This window comes from Onychostruthus taczanowskii, unplaced genomic scaffold (genome assembly GCF_017590055.1).
Source record: "Onychostruthus taczanowskii isolate IOZ18803 unplaced genomic scaffold, ASM1759005v1 scaffold60, whole genome shotgun sequence".
NCBI lineage: Eukaryota > Metazoa > Chordata > Aves > Passeriformes > Passeridae > Onychostruthus > Onychostruthus taczanowskii.
The window spans coordinates 878,749-898,772 of NW_024503680.1; the positions used below are offsets into that span (position 1 = coordinate 878,749).

Below are 20,024 nucleotides of genomic sequence, written 5' to 3' on the forward strand. Positions count from 1 at the left end.
TAACAGAGTGTCCTCCCAGCCCTGCCGGGGTGTTGGTGGCCCCACAGCTCAGGGTGGTGCCACAGGAGGATCCACAGGTGGGGAGCAGACCCTCTCCACACACCCTGGCTGTGTGGGAGGCTGTGTCCTGGTAGGGCAGTGGGTTGTTGTGGATATTCCCATTTCTGTGGGAGCCAGGCATGGTACCCACCTGGGGCAGTGCTCAAAGGGTTAACAGCACCAAGAGGCTGCTGCTGAGCTTTGTTAAACACCTTATTACACCCCACAGCACTGCTAATTATGTGTTCATAAACCAAAGTCAATTAGCAGGGGTCTCCCAGCTCCTGCCTCTTCCCATCCCTCTCCATCATTAGCCCAAAGTCTGGGAATGCCTGCCTTGGTCCTGCCCCCTGCCGTGCAAATCCAAAGCTGTTCCAGAGCCTTTTGAGGACCCAGCCAGAGCTCTTTGACTGGAACTGGGAGCTCCACAGCTCATCCTGCCCCAGAGCACCACCCTGCCTTTGGGGCAGCTGGAGAGGAGGGGAAGGGGAGCCAATATCCTTCTTCAAATATGGAAAAAATTACCGCAACAAGGAAAGCAATAAATTCTTCCCTGTGTTCAAAAGCAAGGGATTTGCTTTGTAGGGAGAGAGATTTAGGTTATCGGCCTGGAATTTAAAGGTTTTTAAAGGGAGGTTAGGCACACAGGCAGGATTCAGGGAGAGCTCACCCTGCCCTGAGGCTTCTTGAGACCCGGCTACTGAATTTTCCTCTGCTGTTAATAACAGACCAAGGGTTCAGAGCAGGGGGAAGCTCCCCCAGCCACACCAGCCCTGCCTGGCCCGGGGCCCCAGGTCCCGGCCCTCCGGGCTGCGCTGAACTCCTTTGCTGAACTGGATGTGTCCTTTCAGCACTTGAAGAGGCAGGTAAAAATGGAGAGCAGCTAATTGGAACGGCAGATAGTGTCAGGAGAAATGGGAATGGATTTAAACTGAAGGAGAAGAAATTTAGGTTGGATATTGGGAAGGATTTTTTTCCTTGTGAGGGCGGGCAGGCCCTGGCACAGGGAGCCCAGAGCAGCTGGGGCTGCCCCTGGATCCCTGGCAGTGTCCCAGGCCAGGATGGACAGGGCTTGGAGCACCTGGGACAGTGGAAGGTATCCCTGCCATGGCAGGGGGTGGATTGAGATGGGTGTTAAGTCCTTTTCCAACCCAAACCTCTCTGTGACTCTCTGAGCCAGCTGTGATGGTAGATGGCAGGCTCAGCTCCCAGACACTTCCCTGGAGCAATTCCAGCTCCGTGACAATTAGCCAACAGCTGGAATACCATTTAAGCACAGCTGCCATCATGCAAATTTAGAGATTAGCAGGGATTAAAGTGGTTTGGAAAACCCCACAATTTCTCATTAATGCTCTGGGCTCTCTAATAGCCAACTGCCCTCCATTCCCCAGATGGCTCCACATGCCCCAGGCTGGGGATGGGTCACTGTGCCCTCCGTGGTGCCCCACAGCAGCCACCAGCCCTTGGAGAGAAGCAGAGGCAGCCCTGCAGAAATGTAGGGAGGTGGCCAGAAAGTTGTCAAAATGTGGTTATTGCTTTGCACAGGTGCCTCTAAACTGGCAAGGTCACCTTTCAGTGGCTCCCTGCACTGCTGCTCCATGAACCTCCTCCGTGGAGGCCTCCAAAGGCTCCAAACCCACGGCCACAGTCACCCAAAGGTGACAGAGCTGGGGTTGCCTGCTGGGCTGCAGGGGGATGGACATCATGGGTGTCACCTTCCTTCAGAGGGGACAAACCACAGGCACCTGGTGGCAGCAAAACCTCCTGTGATGATCCCTTCCAGACCTTCTCCCAGGGCTGGAAATCTCCTCCCTGCGATTTCACAGTCTCAGGGCCACTGACCTGCCACACACAAAAAGAATTAACATCTCAGAAGCTCTCCCTGGAGGAAATCCTGTCTCCTCACCGTGATAACTCCAGGAAGGTTTTTATAATATTCCATTTTCCCTCCTTGTTTTAATCATTGCGTATTTATTATGAAATTAATTGCTTTGATATTGCAGAGTGAGAAGAGGGTGGGGCAGGTGAGGATGTGGTGGGAGAGGAGAGCGGGTTGGAAAGCTGAGGAGGACAAGGCAGAGGCCACATCCAGGACGTCCCCCAGAAAAAGGAGAGACTGCTTCAGCTCTACTTTTCATACGTTTTATTATAAAGAAAGGTAAGATAAGCATTGTGAACCGAATGTGCCAGGTGCTGCCAAAGCAGCGCCCTCAAACAAAATAAAAAATTAAAAAAAACCCCAAAAATGCACCTTATGAGAAACTGTAATTATGCTCTCTAATTTTTCATAAATAGACAAAAATCATTGTCAGCAATTTTTTAAATAGATGGACATATGGCCAGAAAAAAATAATAATGCCATACAACATGGATATAAATTGTCCATTTCTTGCTGTACAAATAATAGAAACAAGTTTGGCAGGCTTTTTTTGTTGTTTTTTTATACACATCTCCCTTCTATGTATAACTAAAAAATGTGCTACAATTAATATAAAATGCTTTTACTATAAAGTAAACTACTAATTTCTTTCACAAAAAAATCTTAAAGATGTCTTTAGCACAGCTCTAAAACACTTAGTAAACTACTTACAACTATCCAACAAATTATATTTTCATGATCTCTTTCACATTTGTCCTCTCGTAGTTTGCCTTCTGCTCTCTCCCCCACCTACCTAGCAATAGTTTTTATTTATTTTTGTAATTTTTTTTTCGCCAGACCATCCAAGGCCTTTGCATTTACAATATTCACACAAACTTCACATTTTCTTGCACAAAGTTTAGTGCTGTTAGCAAGTCAAAAGAGTGCATCCTCCTACTGAGCTGGCCTAATGCTGCAGGACACCAGACCTGGGTTTATGCTGCGTCTAAAAGCAGTTCACTAGGAAAATAGTCCATAGCTAAGCTGATGGCAAGCAGAAAAACGGTGTCCTTAGTTTAACTTCATTTTTTTTGTTGGTTTTGCACTTATTTTATTATTTTTATTTGAATTTTCTCTCTTTATTTATTTTTTTGTTCCTTGCGATTTACGAGGTGGGGTATTTATTTTTATTTTTGGAGTGGGGGGGAGGGGGACTTCCACAGAAAGTAGACTTATTTTTTTTTTTTTAGAGTTCAAAAAGAAAAGGAAAACAAAGAAAACTGCTCTTAGAGCCTGGAAACGAAGCCAGCGCCGAGGCGCGGTGGCAGCCGCCGCGCCCGTCCCGCCCGCGCGCGCCTCCCGCGGGGCTGTAGGATTGACCCTCTCAAGTGTCCTTCGTCTGAGCCTCCTCCCGAAGGGGTGCTGAGCCTTAGGTGAGGTAGAGTGCCTTGTCCCTTGGCAGCATGCTGTAAGAGAAAGCAGAGGCAGTGAGACAGCAGGGAAGGGGCTGGCACACGCTTTGCGCCACGTCGTGGCTTCTAGGGTGATGCTGTTTTGGTTTTTACCTTTTTTGCTTTCATATTGATGCCTTAAGTTTTTAGCTTTTTTATTTTCCAGATCCTGCATTAGTGTATAACTCTGAACTCCACATAGAGTTGACACTCTAAGCTCTCTTCACATTTTGGTCAGACAGAACAATCCTTTTCCAGATGGGAACCAAGGGCATCCTTGCAGCCTCAGGCCCAAAAAGTACAAACAAAAGTGAACTGTGGGGAGCAAACTGGGGAATGTGACTTCATTACCTGAAGCTGTAATTGGACAATTAACCCCTGATATGCTATTAGGCCAAATTATATCTGTCTGAAAAACTCGTGACTTTTATCTATTTTGGTTGTAGCCTCTGCCCAAGGTGTATCCTTTGAAGGCCTTTCAATAAATGCCTACTTTATTCCTTTAATTCTGTCTAGCCTCTGTTCTAGGTAGCCAGTCCAAGGCATCAATATGTTCTCTGTATTCTTTACACATGTATTTGTAACCTGTTGTATTAGTGGCTAGTTTTCCCTGTAGTTTTCCATGCCCCTTCCCTAGGCAGAAAGGCAAACAATATTTCATAGCCTCTGTCCTATCTTCGTTCTCCCTGGCAACCAAGGTGGAAAAGCAGCTCTTCAGACATATTTTCACCAACAAAGTACCAGACCCATGTGAGGGGGGAAGACTTAGAAGGGGATTTACCCAGGATGGGAATTGTGTCACTGCTTGTGCTCCTAATTGGTGCTTCTTGTCAATGATGCTAATTTACCAAACTTATAAAACTGCCTGCACCCCCGTGGGGCTGAGCTTTTGTGGACATTTTTCCATAACTGCCCCGAAGACCTCCAACAAAGACCAGCTTTCATATCACCTCCTGTACTAATATCATCTGAAAAGTGTGTGTTGTTTCATTTACAGGTCGGAAAAGGCATCAAGGGCACAAAACACAGGGTGGGCTGCACAGAGGGACCACAGCAGGATCCTTCAGGTTGGAAAACCCCTCTAAGATCAAGTCCAGCCACTCTCCCAGCACTGCCAAATCATGTCCCCAGGTGTCACATCCACGTGGCTTTTGAAGCCCCCCAGGGATGTTGTCTCCACTACTGCCCTGGGCAGCTCTTCCAATGGTTGACCACCCTTTCCCTGCACAAATTTTGTTCCAAATACCCAATCTAAACCTCCCCTGGTGCAACTTGAGGCTGTTTCATCTTGTCCTGTCCCTTGTTACCTGGGAGAAGAGCCCAACCCCTCACCTGGCTACATCCCCTATCAGTGGGTAGCCCTGACCTAACCCTAACCCTAGGCGGTAACCCTAACTCCAACCCTAAATTTCAGGCTGCAGTTGTAGAGATTGAGAAGGTCCTCCTGAGAGTTGGATGCAATTTTATTTCTTCCTGAATTTCAGCTATAAGGGCTACAACATCAGTTCCTTCCTGTGGCTTGGTGGGGCTGCAGGGCAGGGCCAGCTCTGGGGGTCCCTGCAGATCCCACCAGCAGGATGCTGGAATGCTCTGCCTGGGATCAGCCCCAGGGCCACCATCCCCTACTTCACCACACCTGAGGCTGAGCCAAGGAGGTTTAGAAAGTTAATTTTGGATCAAATGTGCTCATTCTCACACTACATAAGGAGAGTCCAAAGAGGGAGCCCAGACACACTTTTTTTTTTTGGGACATAGTAGGGAGAGAAGTGGCTGAAGTCCCTCTTCCCTGGCTGATGATCTGTGGGGGTTTTGCTGTGAAATTCAGGATTTTCAATGGGTTTATCACCTGCACATGCACAGTGGAAACATCAGCAGCTCCATAAAGACAACTTGGCTTTAAAAAGTGTTAAAAGTTAAAGTTAAAAGTCTTGGAAGGTTCTGGTGTAGGTGTGTTTGTGACTGGAATAATAGGGAAGGGGCAGGCAGCAGAGCAGGGCTGGTGTTGATAGAGCTGTCTTCTGGTAGAGTCAAGAGCCCACCTTCTGCTAATCTCCACATTTTATAATCTGCATTTAAAATGCAGAGTCTTCCCTCCTGCACTCAGAAAAGATTTAATGCCACTGAGCAGCAGCAAGGTATTCCAGTCCTAAAACTTCATTAATTTTACACAGCACGCTACAGAGCATTTCCCAGTTCATTACAAAGTATTACCATAAATAATTGAATCCAAACTAAGTGCAGTTGTGATGGGTTATCTTTGCCTTTTTATAATATTTGCTCATTTAGCTCCTGATTTGGAAAATTCCCCCCTTTGGAGAGGATCAGTTCATTGTTGGAAGGAATTAGGGAGGTTATAAATGTCTGGATCTAGTGGCTGTACATGGGTTTTTGTGCCTGGACAGGGTGTAATGGACAGTGCCCCATCTTTTAGCCTAAATGGGAGTGGGAAGAGGGGGGAAAAATTGCTAAAGGATGACAAAAAGAACGTAATCCATGCCTTAAAATAAGAGGAAGGACACAGATGAATCCAGTTCAGTGTTATTTGAAAAATACTTAAATGTGAGGAGACAAAGGTAAATCATAGAATGTTTAGGGTGGAAAGGACACAACCCCTGGAGAAAGTTTTTGGAGAGATTTGTAATCAGAAACCAAGGCAGAAAAAACAAGGGAGGTGCTTTGAGGAGTTAAAATTGAATTAGGGATTAAGAAAGGTTTGCACGAGATTGTAAACTAAGCTGCACCCCTGGTGGAGGTGAGGCAGCTCCCTTGGAGAAAATCACTGTGAAGCAGAGGAATTCAGTGCCTGGGAAAGAGCAAGTGCCAGAATCAGGCTGTCAGGTGAGGGAGACAGGGGACTAGGAAAGGAGTTTGTGATGTGGTGGCAAAAAAGCATTGAAATTGTGTGCTGCAGTCGCTTGTGGGAAGTGATAGTCAAACACCAAGCAGGAGCTGAGAAATGCTCCCCATGTCTTTGCTCACAATCTAGGACAGCTTGGGCTTCAGCCCAGAAAGAGCCAGGAAAATTGGATGGAAGTCAGTAAGCAAAAGTCATTAAGAACAGGGAAAGCAGGAGGTAAGAATCATTTAAACTCTCTCTCCAGCATGGCTGAGTTGTGAATTAAGGAGTGTCTGCTCACAGGATCCCAGAATTTGCAGGGCATGAGGGAAGAAGTGTCATTTGATGGCATTTTAACTAGCAAGGATAGGCTGGGAAACAAAAATCCCTACAGCAGTTCGCTTATTAGATAGAGAAGGACAGAGAGAAAGACAACCTTGTCAGTTTTTCAGAAGTTGTCTGGATGACAAACACAAAAGAAAACGAGGCTTGGGAGGTTTTACCCCAGCTAACCCAGTGCCAACAGATGTTGGAAGCTAAAGAAATATCAAGGTTAGACATGAAATAAAATTCATAACCCAACAGGGCTGTCTGTGTGCTGGGGAGGTTGGGATGATCCTCTCTTCCAGGAATCTGGGGCTCTGCAGCTGAGTCACATCCCATCAAGGAAAAATCCCTTCTCTTTCCAGCCAGGTTTTGCTCCTGGCAGTGCTGCTTTAATTGCAATTAAGCTGAATGCACTTCTGAGGTTGAAATGGGCCATTGCATGGTCCAGAGACTTCCCAAATATACCTAGGGCAGCACTGATGGACCAAACCCACGGAGCCAACATCCCTTTATCACTGCTGTGCCCAAGATCTGTTGAGGGTTGGACCCACCCAGCTAATGAAAAGCTGTGGAGGAGCCCAATGACAACTTTGAAGGTTGTGGCATTCACATTCTCTGAAAAAATTCCTTCGCCCAGAGTTTTTCTCCTGGGAAGCTGAAAGGCATCAAGATAGTCCTCAGAGAAAAGGAAAACAATTCTTATCTCATTTGCTTCTCCTGTGTTTTGCTCACATGTGGAATGTGTTTGGGGATTGTTTACCCACAGGTGATTGTTTCACTGGGTTCTGCTGTGAGTTGTTTTCACTCTTTGGCCAATCAGGGCCAAGCTGTGTCGGGACTCTGGAGAGAGTCACCAGTTTTCATTATTATGTTTTAGCATTCTGTAAGTATCATTTCTGTATTCTTTAATATAATACAGTATAGTAAAGTAATAAATTAGCCTTCTGATAAGATGGGGTTCTCCTCATCATTCCTCCCTGCCACAGGGGTTGCCTGCACTTACAATAGAAGGTCACTTGGAAATTAGTGCAAAGTGCACTGGAGAAAAGAGAAGAGTCAGGGAGATCATGGAATCCTAGAGTGGACTGGATGGGAATGGGCCTTAAAGCTCATCTTGTTCCCAGGGATACCTTCCACTGTCCCAGGCTGCTCCAAGCCCTGTCCAACCTGGCCTTGGGCTCTGCCAGGGATCCAGGGGCAGCCCCAGCTGCTCTGGGCACCCTGTGCCAGGGCCTGCCCACCTTCACAGGGAAAAATTTTTCCCAATATCCTATCTAACCCTGCCCTGGCAATGGGAAGCCATTCCCCCTTGCCCCATCATTCTTTGACCTGGGTGAGGAGATCCAGATCATCTCTTTTCTTGGCTGACCTTTCTCACCTTTTTCTGGGTGAGCAACCTTGAGGCACAGGGAGCTGCAGCTGTCTGGGACTGCTCCAGGTGATGCAGAGGGGAAACTGAGGCTGCAAATCCCAGGGCAGCAGAAGCAGGAGGTGAGGGCACGGCTGGCACACCAGGCTTTACAATAAATGAGAACAATCCAGCTTTGGGCACTGGCTGCCTTTAGTCACAGGAGATGGCTCCTTCCTCAGCAGACACTATGACATTTTCAGTGCACTAAGCACTTTCTGCAGGACTGATCTCTAGCCATCTGAGCTCCTTGCTATTATCTAATAATTATCTGGAAGTCTCTGCATAATCTGTCTGGTTTTAGAATGACTTTTTTTTTTTTTTTTTTTTTTTTTTCCAGGAAGCTGCGATAAACCCATGAAATTTGATATTTCTGCTGTGACAAAGGCATGAAATGCATGAGCTTTGATCATGAATTGCATGGGCCCTCTGCTTACAGTGTGGCACTCCAGCCAGATGTCACAGAGCTTGTTTTGGCAACACAGAACTCAGTCCCCACTGCTATAGGAACATTTCACCTGTTTCTGGAGTGCCTTGGGCTTTCTATATGGGACACAGGCAGTGGAATTTGCAGAGGGAATAAAATGTATTCCCAGCTGATCTCTTAAGAAGTGATGCTTATTTCTAGGAGAATTAATTCCTGGGATCTGCCCAATCTCTGCAAATTGGGATCCATGTGCCACAGCCCCCCAAGCACCTCCAGCATTTTGCCCCTGACATGTGAAGTGACTTTTACAATCAGGTCCTGGTCATGCTCCTTCTTCCAGGCTGTCTGCAGAGACTTGAGGAAGGAGCATGCAAAGGTCAGACCTATCCATGTCCCTGAGCCCCTGGGGCAGGCAGACAGCAGGGATATTCTAATGGGTCAGGCAGTTATTTATTGCTCTGGAAGAAATAAATGTCTGTACACGTTGTGTCCAGCCCAGCAGTTGTGAGTGCTCTGCTGGCACACACAGGAGCCATGCTCTGAAAAGCCTGGGAGCTGCTTATTATTTCTGGTGAAAGCAACGTGTTCCAGCACTTGAAGGAAATCAATACCCCAACATATCCAGCCTCCTTCCCAGCCCGCTCCCACAGAGAACCCCAGGAATGTTCTAGAGAGCACAACAGAGCCTCCAAACCATCAGAGCTGAGCCAAGAGCAGTGGGCTGGGCAGAGGCTGGAAATGGCTTCCACACACTCCCTGCTCCCCTGCTTTAAGACTACCCTGATGTTTTCATTTACTGGGGATTTCAAGCAGCATTAAAGGGACCTTCATGCTGGCACATTGATGTCAGAGCTTGTAGGGCACAAGGGGAAGATGTGTGCAGATGTCAGTAGGGCTTTTCTGCATGGTGCAGGGGGATGGAGCATTGTGTGGCTCTTGGGAGGACTGAGGATTTGTACACCAACCCCAGGAATGGTGAGGGTCCTGCTGGTAGAGACAATTACGGGAGGTTGTGGCCTCAGTGATAAGAGCAATTGCTTTAGGAACAGAGAACATTGCTTATCACAGAACCACAGAATAATCTAGGTTGGAAGGGGACATAAAACCCATCTCAATCCACCCCCTGCCATGGCAGCGACACCTTCCACTATCCCAGGCTGCTCCAAGCCCTGTCCAGTCTGGCCTTGGGCACTGCCAGGGATCCAGGGGCAGCCACAGCTGCTCTGGGCACCCTGTGCCAGGGCCTCAGCACCCTCATAGGGAAGAATGTCGTCCTCACATATGATCTAAATTTCTTCTCTTTCAGTTTAAAAAACTTGTCCTATAACTATCTGCCTTTGCAATTAGTTGCTCTCCAACTTTTTAATAAGACTCCTTAACCACTGGAAGGCCACATTGAGGCCTGGCCTTATGGACATGGCTGCTTTCAGACCTCCAGGAACTCTGCTGGCGGGACTGCTCCAGAAAAAAATGTGTCTAACCCTTCCATGGAATGGAAATAAATAAAAAAAAGAAAAAAAAAAACCCCATATTTTCATGTCCAATGAAGAATTTATCCATGATTTTTAAGCTACCTGCTTCCATAGCATCACTTCAGTGAGCCTACAGAGATCAGGGAGTCTTGAGCTTCCCTGAGCACACCTGGCCATACATTTCAGGGCAGCAGCGAGCTGCTGGGCACTGTCACAGCCCATGTGCACTAGCAATGAGCTGCTTTGTCTACTGGCCTGCAGTGGTTGACCCCACACTCCCTGCTGGGGTAGTCGTTGTCCCACTCAGTGCTTCCTGGGGGGTTTGATGCACCAGGAGAACGGGGTCCAACACTGTTCTGAAACTCAGACGAAATATGGGAGAAGTCCTGCAGGGTGGAGAGGAAAAGGACGGTTACAGGGGCATACAAAGCAGGAGAACCTCAGATTTAATTATAGTGCATAATCACATTTACAGGCATTGTCTCCAAAACCTGTCAGTTCAGAGCACAGGAGGAGCCCCAGGGACAGAGGGAGGTCCAAGCCTGGTGTCAATGCAGCAGGACATCTGACATCCCTTTCCCTGCTCTTTTTGTCAGGACTCTCCTCCTTGGGGTTGGCAATGGCTGTGGAGGGCACACAGCCACAAAAGCCTTTGGGTTTTTTGTAGTCTGGTCACCAAAGCAGTGTCCAGTGCAGCCCAACTCCTGTGCAGTGCTGAGTTCCCCACCCCAGTGCGCAGGAACAAGGGACAGCCACACAAGCAACACTGTCCCCACGAGCTGCCACCACTGCAGTTCTGCAAGGACACTGAGGGGCTGCTCCAGCCGAAAGCTGATCAGTTTTCCCCATTTTCTGGGGTGGGTTGAATTAAATTTATATCTATTAGGCAATGTATATAAACCAGATTCATGATAGTTACCTGGCAAAGAACACGATTTTTTCCAAAATACCAAATTAGGGCAATGGGGGGTATTTTTAAAATTTTTATATTTTATTCACAAACCACGTGGAATGAAGTTTCACAAAATGCTGCCCTCAGCAACAGCTCCTACCCCAATGAGTGAGTGTGAGGATCCCCTGTAATGCTCTCACCAAATTACAGAAGCCACTTTGGCTGTGCGGAGCTAAAGCCAACCCCTGTGCAGGAGAAGTCAGGATCATTCAGGTTGCAGAAGACCTCCAAGATCATCGAGTGCAGCCATTAACCCAGCACTGCCACCCCACCACTAAACCCTGTCCCCAGGTGCCACATCTACACTTTTTTTGAATGCTTCCAGGAATGGTGATTCCACCACTTCTCTGGGAGCTGTTCCACTGCCTGATAACCCTTTCAGCAAAGACATTTTGTTTAATTTTCAATCTAAGCATTCTCTGGCACAACTCGAGGCCATTTCTTCTTGCGCTGTCCCTGTTCTCTGCGAGCACAGCACAGCCTGGCGCTGTCCCCTCCTATCAGGAGCTGTGCAGAGCCACAAGGTCCCCCCTGAGCCTCCTTTTCTCCAGGCTGAGCCCCTTCCCAGCTCCCTCAGCCCGTCCTGGTGCTCATTCCCTCCCTTGGTGACAACAGCCCAGCCCCAGCGAGCCCCGAGCACTGACCTGCTGGCCGGGAGGCGAGGCGTTCATGGGGGGCTGTACCTGTAGTGCCATGGGGGGGGACAGGAGGGGCTGCTGGGGGACCTGCTGCATGCTGAGGGGCTGGGGCAGCAGCGAGCTCTGCGGGTGGTGCAAGGACAGCTGCTGGTGGAGCGGGGGGCTGATCTGGAAGGAGGGCGGGGGGGAGGCACTGATGCTGGGCAGCAGGGGCTTGGAGGGCAGGGTCCGGGACAGCCCCGCGTGGGGGTGGCCGCGGTAGCTCTGCAGCTCCGACGGGGACAGGAAGGAGCCCAGGCCGGGGTAGGGAGAGGATGCCTGCGGAGGCATGGGGTACATGGGCTGCTTGGGGGGGATCATCTTGGAGGGAGGGTTGCTCTGGGTGCTTTTCGTCTCCCCCTGGTCGGCAGAGCTCTGTGGGGAAACAGAATGGGAGGTGGTGAGGAAGGGAAAGAGGAAACATCGATATGCATCCCGAGATATCCATCAGTGCAGATGAGCTCCCCATGGGATCCTGCTCCTCTCCCACCTGCCAGGGTGCCCACAGCCGGGGTGCAGCATCCATAGCTGGAAAACTATAGCCCCGTAACTCAACTGTGCCTTTGGCAGAGCCTGGAGCATCAGGGGGAATGAATCTGATGCCTCAGGTTTTAGCTTTTATATTTTTCACATTCTGTGCTGCTTTAGTGTGTAGTTCTGAACTTCATATCAGGGGATGGTGAGCTCTCTGCACAGAGCAGGGAGACAAAACAATTCCTGCTCTAGCTGGGGACCAAGGACAAATGATCCAAATCTCAGCCCCAAGAGCACAAACACCGTGGGCTGAAGAGAGAAAAACAAGTGGGATGGGACTGCAGGGGCTGGAGCTGTAATGGGACAATGAACTCCAATCTGCAAATGGAGCAGAGCTGATCACAGGGAGAGACCCCGTGAGCGCTCGTGCATTTTGGGACCATTTTGGTTCATCTTGGGTGCAGCCCTGGCTGGGCTCTTGTGCTGCCCAAGGTGGATCCATGGAGGCCTTTTAATAAATCCCTGCTTTATTCTTTAGCTCTGTCCAGTCTCTGCTCTAGGTGAGCCCTCACAAGGCATCAAACCAGTGCAGAGGCAAACTGCCCACCAGCAGCTCACTGCTGTGGGTGGCTGACAAACTCCTCCTGCTTCCAGCAGAGTACAGATGGATCTATAAACCCTCTGCTTTCCACATCCTGTGCATCCCAGCAGCCCTGGTGGGTCTATAATGCATGGGACAGTCATGGCATCATTTTGGCTGGAAGGAGAGAAGGACAAGGGGAAATTTTCTGGACAATGAGGCCCCCTGTGATGGGCCCTGTGATGATAGTCCTGATCCTTTCTCACTCAGAAGTCAGGACCGCACTGTGCTGCTTTGCTCAAAACAAAGTTCTGCAGAAGAGCAATTGGAGAAATTGTGAAAAAACCAAAGCTATAGACCACATGCCTCCATGACTCCCACGCCTTCTACGACTCCTGGCCTACACTCCTGAGAGGCACGTACAAGTCAAGACCCTCAGAGGCTTCCAGAGGACACAACAAGAGTTTTAGATCTTCAACAAGCCCTTCCCATCCCCTTTTTCTGTCCTTGCTGCTGTTCTGTTCAGAAGTTGGCAGCTCCTGGTCTCCACAGGGGCTCTGAGCCTTTCCAGCTCACCATCACCACACGGATGCTGCAGGTGACGGGTGCTTTGGGAGATCACTTTATTTCCCAAGGCAGCTGAATGTGATGATTAGGCTCTGAGGATGTGGTGTAGTACCCACTCACTACCTAAGGGCAGCCTTACCCCTGAGCCAGGAAGATTTTGTGCTCCACAGGAGCCCCCCAAACTCCCAGGCAGCAAATGCTGTGTCCCCTCTCTGGAGTGGAGGAGGGCAAGCTGTGAGGTCCCTTGGGATGGGCATCCACATCTAGGAGACTGGGCCCAGCATTGCTCCCCAGCGTGGTCTTGCAGCACTGGGAGCTCCTGTCTGAGCCTGAAATGCCCTGACATGCCACTGTTAGGCACTGGAATGGGCTCTCTGGGGTTGGCCTGGCTGCAGTGTGGTAAGCACCCAAGTGCCTACGTCTCATCAACCCATAACTATGGGGTTTATAAGCTCCATGAAACTCCCAAAAACTCCCTAAAACTCTGTAAAATTCTGGTCTAGGCTGAGCATGCACAGGAGAAGCAACACCTGGGGTCTTGAGCAGGTGGGACAGCCCAAGTGCATGGAGCAGGGTGCAGCAGGGTGCTGGCACCAGTGAGCCCAGTGCTGGGTGTCACCTTCCCTGGGCCAGTCCCTGGTGTCACCTTGTCCTCCTGACCCCTTTGCGGCACTCACACCCCAAAAGCAGGCAAGGAACAGTGGGGACAAGCAGCAGGGACCCCTTCACCCCACACAGGGACACTGATGAAACCCCCCTGTGCTGAACCCATCCAAAGTGGGGTCTCACTGCAGGGCTCAAAAGGCAGATGACAGCCCAGCTCCTGCCCTTACTGTGCCACAGAGCCCCTCTTTCAGCCCTTTGGGAAGGTGCTAATGCTGGTATCAGCTCTGATACCACAATTACACAGCATTTCTGATAAATGTGCTCCCCCCTGGAGGCTCCTGTGGGTTGTAACCTGTCTGTGAGCATGGCTGTACCTTGGAGACGAGGCTGGCCCGGTACGCAGCCAGGGCTTTCAGGTACTCCTTCTTGGCAGCTTCTGTTTTCCTCTTGTACGCCTGAAAGGACCAAGGGATGGAAAATCATTAGGAGAGGGAACAGGGGGCTGCTGGGCTTGGCTGCACCCCACCTGCACAGTGGGAACCCCCTTCAGTGGGGCTGCGTGCATGAAAAACTCAGTTCTGCTGCAGGGGAATTTACACCAAACCAAGAAAATGAAGCCCCTGGATTGGACCATGCTGGGACCCCTGGTCAGAGTGGTCTGTGTGTTTAGACAGGTATTTGTAAGAGATACAGTCTGATTTTATAAGGTGAGCACAGTGAAATCCCTTCCCAACAGGAAGCAGAGTAAAGAGTGATCCAGGCTCTTGGAAGAGCAAGACAAAAGCCCAAATCCTCAAATACAGGAATATCTTTAAAGTCCCTTCCAACTCAATCCATTCTATGATTCTGTGATGATGATCATTCTTTGATGATGACCAAAAACACGTGAGACAGCCAGAATTCCTAAATAATCCCTATTTTGTCTTAGTTTTCCCAATATTAATCCTTTAGAGCTCAAAATCTGCAGTCTGGACAGCTGGGAACTGCTTTCTGATCTTACAAAAACTGAGATTTTTGCCTCATGTTATGACTTGGTGAGCTGGAGCTTGCAGGAAGGCAGCAAGTACCAGGACAGTTCACTTCCCTAAAACAAAATAAAATATTTGGAAGAGGGAATTATGGTTTATTTTTCCATTTTTCCCCATAATGAGAGATGCTTCATGATCATGTCAGTGCTGGTCCCCTTCCTGCCTGGATCCTGGTTCTGCACATGGAGGTGAAGACCTTCAATAAATAATGGTGAGATCCAGCCTGTCCCCAGCAGTGAGTCCCCATGGGATTACACAGAGGAGTATTTTAAAACGGAGTAAAAATTTCAGGATAAAGGCAGGAACTCCCAGGGAAAACACCCACCAACCCTGTTCTCCACTGGAAACCCAAAGCCTTCCTCAAGTGATGCAATGAAAGTTGATTTCAATTAGAACAGATTTGCATGTGTTTAATTCAGCTTTTAAACCAACAACAGCTTTCAGCAGTTGAAACCCTGAAGCCTGGTGGGCACATGCTCTGTCCAGGATGATTTGGGTTGGATATTGGGAAAAATTTCTTCATGGAAAGGGTTGCCCAGCCCTGGAGCAGGTTGTCCAGGGAAGTGGTGGAGCCACCATTCCTGGAGGTGTATAAAAGACCTGTGGGTGTGGTACTTGGGGACGTGGTGGCCATGGCAGTGCTGGGCTGACAATTGGACAGGACGATCCTGAAGGTATTTTCCAACCAAAACAATCCCAAAATTCTATGATTTAGCTTATTTCCCCCGCAAATTCCCATGGCCGTGGCAGACTCCCTCCCAACAGTGACCTCTGAAGGGAGAGAAACCTTCCAGCAGTTGAAGTGAATGTGAGTTTAAAATCAGTACAGATAAATTCTATTAAAAATGGATTGAAAGCCTTATTTTCATTGCTAAATCACAGCGAGTCCTGTAATGAAACGTTTTGACTCAACACACTGGAGGTCTCAGATGGCAATTTTCTGAAATGGAGCATTTCTCTACATTTGTCTTTGGCTTTATGGCATTCAGGAAATATTACATTTGCTCCATTCAGAACAAAATTACTTTTCAAAATGTCAGCCTGAAGAAGAGTTTGCCTGTGAAAAGTAACTATTTCTTCAAACAGTATCAGTTCCCTTAATAAAAGCTATTACCTTTCTCTACAATCTCCACATCTTTTATTATAGAATCAAAGAGTGGTTTGGGTTGGAAGGGACCTTAAAGCTCCTCCAGTTCCATCCCCCTGCCATGGGCAGGGACATCCTCCACTGGAACAGGTTTGTGTCCATCACAGCACCACAGAATTTATTGTGTTCAGCAGCAGAGCTGGTGGATGCTCTTAAATGTGGTATCTGATACCCTCACAGCAATGAAATAGAAATTCCTGTATCTCAGTGTTTAAGAGTGGCCACAGCTGGATGCTGCTCTATGGAGAACATTTTAAATTATTTTTCCTCTATAACAGCAAAATATAAGAGTGATTTTATCTTTTTTTTTTTTTTTTTTTTCCCTGGTATGGTGGGAAAACAAAGTATTCAGACCTATGCAGAGATAAATTCAATTATTGGCAAGACTTGCCTGGAGCAAACCCTTCAATTTCTGGACAGTGAGAGGACAGGTAAATGAGACTTCCTAAAACTAAATGCAAATAAATAAATAACCAATAAAGTCTGTGCCTATCTTCATCCCCATCACTTGCTTTTTCTGCTAAACGCTTTTTTTTCCTGCCACTCTTCATCTGTTCTTGTCTCTTTCAGAGATCGCGTGTTGGGGTGTGCTGCTGGCTGGGGTCTGGTGCAGGGCTGGGCAGGGGCAGCCAGAGGCTCATTCTGCTGAAGGGAGGGGGATTGCTCAGCAGGAGCCTCTGTGCCCCCTGGGCCAGGGCTGCCAGGAGGTGCGGTGGGGTGAGCTCAGGGACTGTGCTCGACGATGTGTCTTTGGTGAGCTCGAAGTTCTGGAAGATTCACAGTGGATTATCTGGGTTTTAATCATAGAATTCCAGAATGGTTTGGGTTGAAGGCACTGTTTTGATCCCCCCCTGCCATGGCAGGGACACCTTCCATTCTCCCAGGCTGCTCCAAGCCCTGTCCCGCCTGGTCTTGGACACTGCCAGGGATCCAGGGGCAGCCACAGCTGCTCTGGGTGACCTGTGCCACCACCCTCATTGTAAGGAACCATCCCGAAGGGTCTCCTGTTGGGAATTTTGCAGTCCTGCCTTGCACCCACACAGGGCTCCATCAGGGACACTGACCTGCCTGTCCCCAGGGAATCACCACGCTGACGTGGGATCTGAACAAAGCTCCTCACAAATCCTCTGTGTAAAGCCAGCTCTAGTGCAGCATTTATAACCTTTAAAATTTTAATTTAAACATTGACAAAACCACGTACGTTCTAATTAAATCCCATTTTCTCCCAGGGATTTTAATTTTGAAGTAATTTATCAGATTTAAGGATCCTCAAAACATTTTGCATGTTTTTCTTCCTAACCTGCCATGCCCACTGATTTATTTTCCTTATTCATTAGCAGGAGGATTCATTAGTCATTAAGTGAGTGGGTGGGTTGGGGGGGGTAGGAAATAAAAATGGTTAGTGATTATGAAAACAAAAAAAACAGAGCTGTAAGAAGCATATGTCGGGATCGTAATCCTGACACCTCTGTGTCTCAGCAAAGCAGCCAGTAATTGTACCATAATGAAATGTTCTTGTTTGATAACAAGTTAATTAGAGAAGACAATTATTGCAAACCCCGCTGACGCCCACGAGCGGCTCCGTGTCGCGCAGGCACTGAGTGACAGCCGGAGCTGTTCTCCGTAACCTCTGCATCCCAGCCCTCCTGCTCCAGCAGGAATCCTGCTTCCCAAGCCTGGGAATGAGGGGAAGAACTCAAACTCTCCCCCAAAAAATCGAGAGGTGCACTGACCTCAAGTGGGAGGGTCTGTGCTGCAATCCCAGGTGGAGTTTGGGGCGTTTTGCTTCATAAAAATGTAGCACCTCAGGAGAGGAGAGATGGGAAGCGCAGGAAAGGTCTCCAGGAGGAAAGCTGGGGGGGAAGACCAAGAGGAGCCACCACAATGTAGCAAAGGAGGCACGGGGTGATCCTTTGCATGTAGTAAAAGAGGGAAAATAGGCTTAAATTGCACCAAGGGAAATGTTGGGTAAGCACTGGGAAGCCTTGGGAGCAGTAAGGATAATTAAGCACGGGAAGACATTGCCTGGGGAGATGTGTAATCTCCACCACTGAGGGTTTAAGAACAGATTAGGAACACATCCATCAGGAATGGCTTAAGTAGAGATGATCCTGACTTCAGGCACCAGTATGGTCTGGTTGACCTCTTAAGTCTCTCCTTGCCCTTCTTTCTATGATTCCATGACTGGTTTTTTTCTTCTCCCACACGTGTAAATTTGGTTTTTATTCTGCTTGTAAGTCTGCAGGGTTTTTCTTGTAACTATTGTACAATTTCCTGCGAGATATGTCTTGAGATCACTATAATTTATGGCTTATGCACGAGATGTCTCAAAGCACGTCCTCCCTGCCACATTCCCCTTTCTCTCCACACATCCTTACCACAGCCACTGGAAAGGTAAATAGGGAACATGGACAGATTGTCCTTATTCCTTCCCAGATCCTCCTTTGCTCTGTGCATCCCCCTCTGTATCCCCTTCTTGAGCCAGACTTATTCTGTCCCTCCCACCATTAAAACCAACTAACCCAAGCTACACTTCCAGAACAAAAGCTGTGGCTGGATTGTAAGTCTTGAGGTCAACAACCCTGAGGATACCTCCAGGGAAGACCCTGCCTGTGGGAACTATGTGCATGGTTTCAGCAGAGCTCCTGCTTTATCCTGGTGGAGACACAGTGCTGGGAAGCAATTCCTTTGGAGAAACAATGGAAGAGCCTGCAACGAAGCAGGAATTGCCATTGGTAAGCACCCTGAGAGGTTCCTGCTCTCCATTGCCTTGACTTCATGGGGGGGTGTGGCATTCACATTCTCTGAAAACTTCCTTTGCCCAGGATTTTTCTCCTGGGAAGCTGAGAAGCCTCAGAGAAAAAGAAAAACCATTCTTATCTCATTTGCTTATCCTCTGTTGTGCTCATGTGGAATGTGTTTGGAGATTGCTTACCCACAGGTGATTGTTTCCCTGGGTTCTGCTGTGAGTTGTTTTCACTCTTTGGCCAATCAGGGCCAAGCTGTGTTGGGACTCTGGAGAGAGTCAGCAGTTTTCATTATTATCTTTTAGCATTCAGTAAGTATCCTTTCTGTATTCTTTAGTACAATATAGTATTCTTTAATATAATATATTATCATAAAGTAATAAATTAGCCTTCTGAGAACATGGAGTCAGATTCATTCCTGCCTTCATCAGGATACCCTGCAAATACAATAGGGTGGAAGTCATCCTCGCTCCATGTGAGGGCACAAGCTTATTCCCAGGACAATCCACTGAAGATTCCAAAGGGAACGGGAGGGTGACAAACCCAAACCCGAACCTCCAATGAAAACCACACACCATTCACCTTCCAAACCTCTGATCTTGCTCTCCAAGAAGGACAGTAGCACTCGTGGAGCTGTTAAAAGCAGATCTGACCTTTCCCATCCTCCCCATCGTTATCCTGCTCTCCATCAGACCTCTCTTAAAGATTTGTTTGGAGTTGGTGCTTTGATCCCTCTCTGGTGCATGGCTTTCCTTGATGCCCAGAAGATGATGAAACCTCCTTCCAGGCCAGGGAAACTGCCTGGACCCTTCCAGCCCTCCCTGCCAGGGCTTTGGGGTTGCAGGAGGAAAGTGCATCCTGCTGTAGCTCTGGTGCTGACAAAGCTGGAACTGGGCAGTTTGTAGCATGGCTGTTCCCATGGGATATCTCCCCTCTGGTGGCTCTTCCATAAAACAGCTTTACAGCTGGCCCACGACGCCCCTGTCCCACCACAGGCCCTGCAGTGTCCTGTCAGCAGCTGATGGATCAGGTTCGATGAGAAGATGGATCTGATTAAGTGGGTGATCTATTGCTTTCTGCTGAGCAGGCAATTCTTCTGCTGGGTAATTTACTCCTGGAGTGTGACTTGATCCCTGGAGCTGTGCTGTTCTCCAGGCTGTACATTTGTGTCAGAAAATCCCATTTTGTGTTTGGCCATGGAGTCACTCAGCATTACTGAACTGGTCTTGGTGAAGCACAAGCAAGAACTCATCTCTGGTACCTTTGTGTCCCAAACTCAACTGAAAATGCTGGGTTTGCCCAATCTCTGCTGGGAAGCTCCGGGTTAGCCTGGGGATCACCCAGCAGATTGCTTAGGAGCTCCTTGGCTCCTCTGCTCTCAGCTCCCAGGGCCTATGGAAACACCTGCCCAGTGCTTTGGCTTTGTGG

The 20,024-nt window shown here is 48.5% G+C and overlaps 1 protein-coding gene across 1 annotated transcript in view; it reads right to left on the minus strand.

The window, feature by feature from the left end:
- Positions 1–3,188: 3,188 nt before the first annotated feature.
- The window catches only part of TOX2 (TOX high mobility group box family member 2), a 153,996-nt gene continuing 137,160 nt past the window's right edge, over positions 3,189–20,024 (minus strand). Inside the window, exons 6-9 of the mRNA XM_041419295.1 lie at positions 14,049–14,129; positions 11,415–11,822; positions 10,074–10,204; positions 3,189–3,363 (exon numbers count right to left, since the gene is read on the minus strand). Coding sequence (XP_041275229.1) covers positions 3,327–3,363; positions 10,074–10,204; positions 11,415–11,822; positions 14,049–14,129 — 657 coding nt within the window. The 3' untranslated portion in view covers positions 3,189–3,326. The remainder of the gene's footprint in view (positions 3,364–10,073; positions 10,205–11,414; positions 11,823–14,048; positions 14,130–20,024) is intronic.